General features: G+C 51.1%; 1 protein-coding gene across 1 annotated transcript in view; it reads left to right on the top strand.

Moving 5' to 3' along the window:
* Positions 1–11,441, top strand: part of KDM2B (lysine (K)-specific demethylase 2B) — a 135,063-nt gene that overhangs the window by 40,690 nt on the left and 82,932 nt on the right. The window contains exons 6-7 of the mRNA XM_008587388.1: positions 3,081–3,174; positions 4,152–4,305. Coding sequence (XP_008585610.1) covers positions 3,081–3,174; positions 4,152–4,305 — 248 coding nt within the window. The remainder of the gene's footprint in view (positions 1–3,080; positions 3,175–4,151; positions 4,306–11,441) is intronic.

Below are 11,441 nucleotides of genomic sequence, written 5' to 3'. Positions count from 1 at the left end.
TGTGGTGGCCTCCGGCCGCGGGCTGCACGGGGCTGGCGTCGTGGAGCAGGTCTTTGTGTCTCCCGAGGCCGGTGTAAGTGTGTAGTGTGTGCGCGCGCTTGGAACCTCCAGCCCGCCACCCAGTGCCACCTTTCCAGGGCCCTCGCCAGACCTTTGACCAAGGGGACACCGCCTGGGCAACCTGGGGCGGAGTTTCGCTAAGTTGGAGCGAAAAGGGTGAGGTGGGGCCGTCCCATCTTCTCAGACCCCAGGCAGCGCCTCAAAGTTGATGCTGCAGGTGCAGCGTCCTCTCCAACCACTCTCCTCCCAGCTAGCTGGGGTCTTGGGAAGCAGGAACCCCCAAGGGCTTAGCTCGGGGGCTCTCGGTTTTCAGCCACCAACTAGAAGGGAGCCCTCCTACAGAGAAGCCACTTGGGCTGGGGGGTGTCTGGGGCGCGGCTTTCCAGGCAGGGGCGGCCGAGACCGAGGCGGAAGCCGGGCTAGCCGGCCAGCCGCGGGAGAGCTTAGCGGCTGTGGCACCGAGCCGGGGTGCCCATGTGACTGCGGTGTGCTTGGGAAGAGGAAGCTGTAGAGGTCAGTGCAAAGGCGTCACGCCAGAGCGAGTCAGCCAGCGTGAGCCAAGGGGGAGACCCGAGTCAGCGCGGGTGGGAGCCAGGAGTAGCCTCTGGCTGCAGGGGCCGGGACAAAGCCGCCCTGTCACAACCACCCTGGCTGCCTGATGCATGCAGTCGCCGGGTGACAGGGGCGGCCCGGGGCCTAACGGCCAGGAAATAGGGGACACTGGGAGGAGGGGCCTCTGTAGGTCTGGAAGTGGTGCCCCCAGCCCCTGAGGGGCCTCAGTGGATGCTGGAGGGTGACCCAGAGGGCAAATCAGACATAGGCTCAACTTGGAGAACTTTCCCTGAACACAACTGATGAAGCTTGCAGGGATTCCCATTTTGGACGTGCTGGGGAGGTTGGGGCTGGGGGGCTGGAGGATGGGTTCGGTGGGGTGACCAGTTTGGTCAGGCAGCCCTAGGGCCAAAAGTCGGACAGCCAAGCTCCTGTCCTTTTCTCTCTGTTGTGGGTACCTGGGTGGGTACCAGCTGGGATGAAAGGAAGCACATTCTTCTTGCTCCACGCCCCCCCCCCCCAAATTGTTTTCCCTAGACTGTTTAGTTGAGGCCTGGAGCGGGTGGAAACCAAGGTGAGATTTAAAAAAGAAAAGGAAAAAAACAAGATGAAGAAGTGGTTTTAGGAAAATGAGGACTAATATTTTGAAGTGGTGCTTAGTGAGAAGAGGCTAGTGTGGTCTGAGGGGGTGGGGTGGGTTAGGACTTAAGGGGACCCCTTCAGGTCCCCATTTGCTTGGAGAGAAGAGGATTGCCCAGGCCTTCAGACTGGGGACCCGGCTGGGCCCAGGCAGCAGCAGGCGGGGAGGGTGTGGAGCCCAGAGCCGGCACTTCAACCACCCCAGTGCCAGCTCTGCAGCCCGCGCCTGTCTTCGTGACAGCCTGCGTCCTGTGCTGTCAACTACACCCCTCCGATGGGGTTGCTAGGCAGCGGGGCTCTGATGTACGGGAAGGCCTTCTGATTTGTCAGCCTCCCGCAGACACATGGTTAAGGCTCCTTCCAGCCTATCCGGAGGAGGGATGCGGGCACGCCGCCTGCATACTGCCGAGCCCTGGGTCCACCTGAACGCGAGGTGCAAAAGGCAGCCCGAGGGAGGGGGTACCTGGTGCCCTCCCGCCTTCTAGGCAGTGCTGCAGCCCGGTATCTCCACTGGCGCTTGCCGCTGGCTCCTCCCTGCCCATCCCCGTGTCCCCGCCCTGTTCCTCCCCTCTTCCCCAAACCATGGAAAAGCAAAGTGCAGCGGGGAAAAGAGGTCAGTGGGGTAAGCGTGTGTGTGTGTGGACTCCAGAGGTGCCAATGTGCATGGGTATGAACGGTGGGGGGCTGCCCCACACGTGCCACCTAGGCTCTTGTGGGATGGAGTGAGTGGCAGGGAGGGGGCCCTGGCACCGTTGTCGTCTACCAAGCCTGGACTCGGAAGCCTGCTCTGTGCCCCTCCTCCTCAAGCTCTGCCCACCCTTAGGAGGGCAGCATGTCAGGGGAGGAGGGAGAGGACTGGCATGTACCTGGGAAAGGTGGGCTGTCTAGCTCTTGCTAGCGCTCAGAAGGAGGGCTGCTGATGGGTTCCTTTTCCTCTGGATGCACTCCCTCCACCCCAGCCTCTAAGGCCCACGCTCCTCCTCCCTCTCTCCCTTCCTCCCTCTCTTCGAGGGTCTTCTCTTAATCCGTTACTTTTTTGAGCATCTTTACTGAGATATAATTCACTTTAAAGTGTACAATTCAGTGATTTTTAGTATGTTCACAGAGTTGTGCAACTACAATTTTAGAACATTTTTGTCACCCCAGGATGAAACTCTGTACCCATTAGCAGTTACTCCCTGATCCCTCCCTCCCCCCGAGCCACTGGCCACCACTAATCTGCTTTCTGTCTCTATGGATTTGCCTACTCTGGACATTTCATATACGTGGAATAATACACTATGGTCTTTGTGGCTGGGACCCTTTCCTTCCTAGCTGCATTGCTTACTTGGCAGTTAATTGCACTTTGTCGAGCTGTTTAACTTTTCCTGTGCATTGCTTCATTCAGAGTGTTGCATCCTTAAGGGCAGGGGTATTCTTATGCATTTCTCTCAATGCCAAGCCTAGCTGGGGAGGTGGGGGGCAGGGTGTGGCTCTTACCAGGTGGGGGCTGGGGGTGGGCAAGAGCAGAAAGCAACTGAGAGGAAAGAACCAAAGTGGCCTGTGGGTTGCCAGCTCTCGCAGGAGTCTGAAAACAAAAATGCCGCCCCCGGTCTCTGGGGCAGATGGCCAATGCTTGCGGCCAATGCTTGAGATTCGTCACCTGATCACAGGGGTTTCCCCTGTGGGGAACTCCGATTAGATTTGTCTTTTAAAAAAAGAGTAAAAGAAAATTCCCCAGTGTCAGCTTTTATTAAAGGGCACCAGGTCAGGCATCTCTGAAGCTGTTTGCTCACCTCTGTGATTCAGGCACTGAATTGTTTTCCTCTCCCCCCACTTCTGTGCTGCAGGTACTGTCTGATGAGCGTGAAAGGTTGTTTCACTGACTTCCACATCGACTTTGGAGGCACTTCTGTTTGGTATCATGTTTTCCGGGGTGGGAAGGTGAGTTCTAATCGAGTTCCTTCAACTGCCTATGCCTCTCCTGCTGCTTGTGCAGAGAGGGGCTCCTTCACCTTTCCCCTTTCTCCCACCCCTCTCCTCCAGCCAGCCCCTGCCTCTGAGTACTTTAGGGGCCACCTCCTGGCTCCCGTTCTCCTTCTGAAGGGAAAGGTGAAGATCAGCTCTTTTATATCACATCTGCTCACCCATTCATGTCCATTAAGCACCTGAGGCCAGATTTGTAGCCAGGTTTGGCTCCTGAGTTCCTCCAGCATTCGTGTCCCTTGGCTGTTATCTCAGTTCCAGCACTGGGACCTTTTAAGTTCAAAGTCTAGTTACCAGCATCACCTGCCTCCAAGAACATTTTACACTGGAGACAGGTGTCACCTTGAGAAAGGAGGTGGGGTGTGCCTTCAGCATACAGCAGCAGTGTCTGCTTTTGTGTGCGTGTCCATGTGGGCACGTAGGTGTCCCTGCAGGGATGTGCGTGCCTCTTGAGAATCCCTGTGTGCTGCCCTGCTCTTCCTGGGTCTGTGTGTGCCTTTGTTTTAACCAAACGTGTTGGAAGAAATTCTGGGAGGAAGTCAGCCCACTTGATTCCAGATGTTTTTCCTCTTTCTCCAACGTGAGCACAAGCTGGCTTTATTTATTGGGCCATTTTATCAAACAACTTAGGAAATTCCCTTCTTTTCCTTCCCCCACCTCCCAGACAAGCCTGTGGCTCAGGAGAAAGAATGTTCTACCCAGTCCAGGAAGTATTCCCACCCTGGTATTTCTGCTGGAATGGAGATTTCCCTAAAGGTGGGCACAGCCCTCCCTGCCGCCTCAGAGACCCTTTGGGCCTGGTCTTGGAGGGGACCCAGGGCCTGGATTCTCCCCCATAGGCAAGTGTGGCTGTCTCTTCGGGCTGTGTCGGGGCCCGAAAAAAATCTGAGGCTTTGGCCTGGATCTTCAGCTGATCCTCTCCTTTTCCTCCCAAGATCTTTTGGCTGATCCCGCCAACGCTGCACAATTTGGCACTATACGAGGAGTGGGTGCTGTCAGGCAAACAGAGTGACATCTTTCTGGGAGACCGCGTGGAACGATGCCAAAGAATTGAGCTGAAACAGGGCTACACGTTTTTCATCCCTTCCGGTAGGTTCTGGTGGAGCTGGCACTGGGCTCATCAGTCACTGGCTCCTGCAGTGTTGGGAGCTATCTTCTGTGGCCCTGTGGCCTCAGCCAGGGTTTTAGGCCCAGGGAAGGTTTCTTTAGAACTGGGCTCATGGTTTTACATCATCTCATGGTATACTTTTTGATTGATCTAAGTCATTGTTTTGTTCTTGTGTGGACATCTTTTTAAACTGTAAGCTCCCTACCTACTTTTGTTCATTTTCTGCACTGTGGTAGCCAGACCAATTTCCTGAAATACTAGTTCAAATTATATTATACTTCTGTCAAATAACTTGTTATTTCACTCTTTCTCTAACTTCTTTTTTTTTTTTTTTCTTTTTTTTCTTTTCTTCAAAAGATGACCGGTAAGGGGATCTTATCCCTTAGTGTTGTCAGCACCACATTCTCCTAAGTGAGCTAACCAGCCATCCCTAATAGGGATCTGAACCTGTGGCCTTGGAGTTATCAGCACCACACTCTCCCAAGTGAGCCCTGGGCCAGCAGTAGAACTGGGTGGCTTTGACCAGCCATTGGCAGCCCCTGAGGGGAGCTGGCCTCAGGCTGCAGGGAATATCAGCCCAGCTTTCCTCTCACACCTAACCTGTACCTCCCTGACTGGGGCTAGAATTCTCTCTCTTTAAAAAAAATCCTCGGGTCCTCCCTCAGGGGAAGTTTGGATGGCTCCACAGGGCTTCCTGTGGAGATTTCTGTGTGGGATGATCACTGTGGTTATGAGGATGGCTTTACCCTGAGGCAGGCTCTGGGGAAGGAAAATGCACTGCCTCAGTTGGAATTCTCTGCCGCTTCCAAGTTGTAACTTTACCTCTTTGTGCCTCAGTATTCTTATCTGTAAAATGGGAGTAAGACTTCCAGGGTGGTTGTGAGGCCTGAGAAAGCTTACTTGCCTACAGGTTTTCAGATATGGACTGAGGGATTTTGGCTGGTTACAGGCCAAGTCGCTATTGGATGTGGCTGATGACCTAGTAGTCAGGGAGTTTGGTCTTAGGCTGCATTAATGGGAGCATTTGGCACAGGACGAGGGAGAGGAGAGTCCCATTGTACAGAATGGTAGGGGGTCAGGTCACATGTAGGAGGTTGTGTTCCTCTTCGTTGTCATACTTCAGAGGGTAAGTTAACCTGAAGAGAGAGGTGTCTGGAAACCACATCAGGTGAGATGAGTTTGAAGGAGAAATTTGGTTGTTTCACCTGAGGAAGCAAAGGTATATGGTAACTGTAGTCAGCCAGGTGAAAGACTGTCTCTTGGAAGAAAAGGTATAGATGAATAGTATTGGAATGATTTATGCTGCTAGATAGTGAGCTCCCCATCACTGGAGCTATACAGGTAGGACCTAGACATGGGTGTGTCAAGGAACTTGCAGAGAATCTGCCACTGAGTGGAAGCTTGGACCAGAGGCTAGGAGTATCTTTTGAGGTCACTAAGACCCTTTGGATGAAGAAGCTGCTCACATGTAGGTTTCTGAGCATTGGGCTGGAAGCTGGCCATGGGGCACTAGATGTGGTGTCAATTGAGAGATGATGGTTGTGGTAGCAGATCCTGCCGTGGAGGTGGGGCTTGTGCACCTGGGCTCTTCTAGAAAGTTTGGCAGAAAGTGGAGTCTTCCCTATTAGGGAAATTTGCAATTTGGAGGTGACAGGGTTCAGTGGGGGGTAACTTTGTTGCCATGGCCACAGGTTTGTTGTCAGGCCTGCTTGGCTCAGGGAAGGGAAGGATCCCTGCTTGGGACAGAAGGGATTGTATTTGGTGGGCAGTGTTGATGGCAGACACCTGGCAGATGTGGCATGGAGACTCTGGAAGAATGTGATATCCTCCTAAAGTGCTTAGGCCTGTTTGCAGGTGTGAGTGGGCTGGCCCTGGTGGAGTCAAAGGAACACTGGTTTGCTCTTGGCCTTGCTGCTGATTCTCTTTGTGACCTTGGGCTAGCTATTCTCTTCCCCTCTCTGCACCTCAACTATCTCATCTCTACAATGGGGGCAGGATGGGGTGAACTCTGGGACCCTCGAGGTCCCTCCCAATCCCATCCCTTGAGCTCTAGCCTCCTAACCCCTGGGGGGAGAGGCCTTGAATCCTTCCTTGTGCAGAACTGGCAGGTGGCTCATTGCATTTCCCCCATCTGGGATGGGAGGGGTGTTGATTTTGATGACTTAAGTCAGTTGGAGGAGGTCTTGAGAAGCGGTATGTAAGCCATAGCAGGGTTGTGACTGTCTATTAGAGACAGGAAGAGGATTTGAACTGTAGCAAGCAGGAGTTGAGTTAGCCCCTGGCAAAGACTTATGGCCCTAAGGGTCGTGAGTAACATGCCAGGATTTTTTTCCTGGACTTTTGTGAAGTGGAAAATGGACAGACAGGTCGGGTCCATCATAGGTTAGTGGTTCTCAGGCATTGATTTCATGGACCAATGGGAAGAAAAATGCCTTGGGAACTGGTACAGAGTTACCAACTTGTAATTTCGCTAAAGATGGGCATTAAAAAAAACAACCAACAATAGGCCGGCCCGTGGCTCACTCGGTAGAGTGCGGTGCTGATAACACCAAGGCCACGGGTTCGGATCCTATATAGGGATGGCCGGTTTGCTCACTGGCTGAGCGTGGTGCTAACAACACCAGGCCAAGGGTTGAGATCCCCTTACCGGTCATCCTTTTAAAAAAAAAAACAAAAACAAAAAACAACAAACCTCATCTATTGTGAAAGAAAGACTATTCTGACACTAAAAAAGTTGCAAATACAAAGTTTCAGAACTTTAAATTCGATAGTTTTGAGTTTATGAAAATCTACACCATCTTTATTTTTCTCATTCTGTTGCCAGCCAGCGAAAACTAAAGGATCCAAGTTTTGGAGTCCAGTGCCCTAGATGAGTATTTTGTGTCCTCACAGGGACCTGGGGATTTTCCCTTAGCATCCACATATCTGGGGTTTGTGGTAATTGGTTTGTGGCTTTGGGTGGAGAGAGAGCCATGGGGAATCCAAGAAGGGTTTGCTGCTCCCTGGACATGAGTTTTTCTGTATTGAAATGGGGAATCTAATTCTGACATTTCCTGCCTCTGACTTGGGTTTTCATCCCCACCGTGTGACCTTAGACATGTATCCTCCTACCTCAAGCTGTCCTGTCTCTCCATCTGTCATTCAGTGAGTCTTCATCTCAAAGCTCATAGGATACTGATGGCTTAGGAAAATTCTAAATGGCACAATATTTTTGTGAGATGCGGATTAACTTTCTGAGGGTGAAGGAGTTAGGTACGTTAAGGACAGTGGCTTTTTAGGCCTCATCCTGAGTAGTCCAGGAAAACTGCCTGGAAAAGGAAGACTGTTGAAGGAGACTGAGTAGAATGACTGGGAGAAAGAGGCTTGGGTTTGTCTTGCTGAGCAGGCCAGCCCTCTGCTGAGCTGGTAGAAGAGGTAAGAACATAGTCCCAGGGTCAGGAGCATGGAGACCAGAGTTAGAGGTGTCTGGGGAGTCACCAAGTTTCAGTGTGATCACTAGGAGTAAGGAAAGCTGAAGTGGAAGTCATCCCCAAGGAAAAGAAAATTGGAGATGTTGGGAAAATATAGGAAAAGGGTCAGGGCCCCTCAGATGCTCAGAATCTTGCCGAGCATTTGATGTAAATATTTACGTGCACCCAGGTGGTCCTTGGCTATTGACTGATGTAATTGTGCTGGTGCACCCAGGTATCCTGGATTATGGACTTAAGTATAAAGGATGGGCGGCTCTGATCCACAGGGCCACCCCCTGCCCCCGGGGCACGGCCACGGGGAGGCCATTACTGCTGCTGGAGGCTGTTGCTGCCAGGGTTCCCAAGACCCTCTGGGAGGCCACTGCTGCTGCTGAGGAGTGAGCTCGTGTTGTCTGCCAATGGCTCCCAGGATCTTTCCCAGTTACCTAATATGGACCTGCGTGTGAGGGGTCTGGTGACCCAGCCTGGCATGTGACGGATATGGTGACCCAGTCTGTACAATGGGTTTGAAGGGTTGGAGCCCTAGCCCTGACAATATAACTAAAATAATGCAGTGTTTTGGCTTTAGTTATGAATCGCTTTAAGAATACAGTTGGCTACGATGGCAGGAGTCTGACAAATGCCTAGCAATACAACTGGTGTAGCCATACAATTAGTGGAGCTATTCTTGTGTCTTTACAATTAGCGTAGTCTGTAGCAATACATGGGTGAACCAAGTGACATCTTTTTCCTCTAACCTGACCTGCTCTACAGCCAGTGTCCTGACCACATTCATGGGCTTGGCTCCCCTGTCTAGCTGTGCCAGCCCAGGTGAGTTAGTTAATAGTTCGAGCAATGAATGCTTAACAATCATTTATCTTCCCTGCAAGCATGTAAGGAAAATTTAACATCTCCCCCACTTTTTTTTTTTTTTTTTTTTAAAGAAGCTACCTGAGGCCTAAGATCCCACAGTTAGCAAGGGTCAGGGTGGAAACCCAGGTGTGCCTAGTTTCAAAGCCCACCTTCCTAGGTCCACCCACCTGGTTCCCTGTTAGCCTGGGAGTCTGGAGACTTGGGATCTGGTCCCCTTCTTGGCAGTGTGACTTTGAGAGAACTATTTGCTCATTTAATAAACTTTCTTAACGGTCCACTTGGGTGCCAGGTGGTATGGGAGGGGCTGGGGGAACATAATATAGATTCCCTCCTGTCGGGTTAGGGCCATAGTCAGAATCCTGCCGATGTAGCCAATTGTATTGCTAAGTGACTACACCAGTTGTATTGCTACAGACAACTGTATTGCTACACTAATTGTATGGCTAGGCGATTCATAACTAAAGCCAACATTTTCGTTATTTTAGTTATGCTAAGTTTTCCATTTGTATTGTCAGGGCTAGGGGTTAGGGCCCACAGACTCTTCAAACCCGTTGTACAGACAGGGTCACAGACCCCTCACATTCAGGTCCACGCTAGGTAATTGGGAAAGATCCTGGGAGTCATTGGCAGACAACACAAGCTCTGTCCTCAGCTTCCTTGGCGGCGGCTTACAGCAGATCAGCAGTGATGGTGGCTTCCCCGTGGGGGGCACCCCCTGGGGGCATCCTGTGGGCGGGGGGCACCGTGGATCAGAGCCACTCGTCCTTTATACTTAAGTCCATAACCCAGGACACCTGGGAACCCATGTGCATCTACATCAGACGATAACCAGGGAATGCCTGGGCACACGTGCATATTTACATCAAATGCTCGGCAAGACTCCCAACCCCTCGAGGGACCCTGACCATTTATATTTACTTTCCCTACTCCTCCTCCCTGAGTGCCTGTCTAGCCAGTTAGCAGCCAGCGTGGTGTAGCCCAATATGAGAACCTTATTAATCATCCCTGGGGGTGGGGTGCCTGGGAAGGACCCTGGGGTCCGTGACTTGGGCTGGCCTGAAAGTAGTTCCCATCCTTGTCTTGTAGTAAGAGCCACCCAAGACCCAAGTTCGTGGTAGCCCCAGGTATTTCTTATGCTATAGCAAGTCTGAGGAACAGTACCTCCTTGATGTGACTGGTCATTAGATGATTCATCTGTAAAATGAGTACAGAACAGCGAAGCATGTGGGACGTGATACAGAGGCTGGTGGGTTTGCGGGATACCAGCTGATTTCTGCTCAGCTCTGGCCAGTTAGGGCCAGGTGGGAATGGGCCTGGTGTGCCCATCTTCCCATTTTTCTAGGGAAGAAAGTTATTCAGATTGTCGCACAAAATTTCCCCATTTTTATAACATAGGATGGAGCAAACTCACTGGACCCTGCTACCAGCCATGAGATCCTCAAGAGGAGAGGCCATCCTTGCTTCATCTTGGCAGCCTCAGGGGCCAGCCCCAGGCTTGGCCTGGCACAGGGAGTTTGTTGATGCTTGCAGGGGATGCCAGGGCCTGGTGGGTCATGGGTGGCATGAGGTCCCCCAAGTTCTGTGACCTGTGGGTTTATGCCTGCAGCAGCTGCAAAATGGAAGCAGATGTGAGGAGGGGGCCTTAGGATTCCAAACCCTGAGTGTCTGGGTTGTGGGTGAGACTCCATGGGCCCAGCTGTCCTTCTTGGTCCCCCACAGGTCCCAGAGAATACCCTATCAGTAGGTTTTGTGGGTCGCTGGCTTTATATCCATGACTGAATCTGTACTGTATGGCTTTGGCCTGAATAGCCTCTGTTTATTGCCTTCACATTTTCGATGACTCTGGCCTGGAAGCAAGAGGCAGATGGGGCCCAGCTGTCCTTCTTGGTCCCCCACAGGTCCCAGAGAATACCCTATCAGTAGGTTTTGTTGGTCGCTGGCTTTATATCCATGACTGAATCTGTACTGTATGGCTTTGGCTTGAATAGCCTCTGTTTATTGCCTTCACATTTTCGATGACTCTGGCCTGGAAGCAAGAGGCAGATGCTAGCCTCCCCAGCCCAGTCACCTACCTGGGGACACCTCTCTTGCTACGTGGGGTGTCATGTGAGACAAGCCCGAGTCAACCTTTCAAGCCCCAGGCAGAAATGCCATATTTCCTTCAATTGTTAGAATTCTCTTAAACATATTCCCAGGAAGGTCAATCAAAACCCTGTGCTTATATTAAACACATCAGTTGATTATAATAGATAATCCTCATCCTTACTCAAAAATTAAAACGAAAAAAATTTTAAAAGGCACTTTGAGTCTAAACACCAGCAATTGTGTCTTCAATCAAAATACTAAAGAACTCAGTGGGATTATAAGGCCTCCTTAAAATGGCAAGGGCAGTTTAGGAAGAATAACTATAATCAGTTATAGCTGTGTTGCTAAAAGCTAAGTCACGAAAAACTCCAAGCTAAGAAACACAGCGGATGGCTCAGATTAGGGTCAAAGCAGAAAGAAGCTTAAAAAGAAACATGAAGCTCAGAAAATGTTGCAGGTGTGGGGCAACTGGAGTTCTCCCGCATGGAATGTAGGCACTGGCCCTCCTCTTAGAAGCTCTGTAATTGTGCTCTCAGGTGTTTCCCTTCCTGTATTTTTAAGCCAGTGATGTTAAACCCTTACCTCTCAATGCATAAAAGCCTGCCTAAAAAGGTCTGATCTCCAAGACATTCCAGGAAGGAGAAAAAAATAAATTGTAGAACTATTCTGTGGTGAATTAGTTTACATAAAAATATTTTCAGTAGATGTCT

This window comes from Galeopterus variegatus, unplaced genomic scaffold (assembly GCF_000696425.1).
Source record: "Galeopterus variegatus unplaced genomic scaffold, G_variegatus-3.0.2 Scaffold4362, whole genome shotgun sequence".
NCBI lineage: Eukaryota > Metazoa > Chordata > Mammalia > Dermoptera > Cynocephalidae > Galeopterus > Galeopterus variegatus.
The sequence above is the reverse complement of the archived record's forward strand: the minus strand, read 5'-3'. Positions and strand labels throughout refer to the sequence as shown.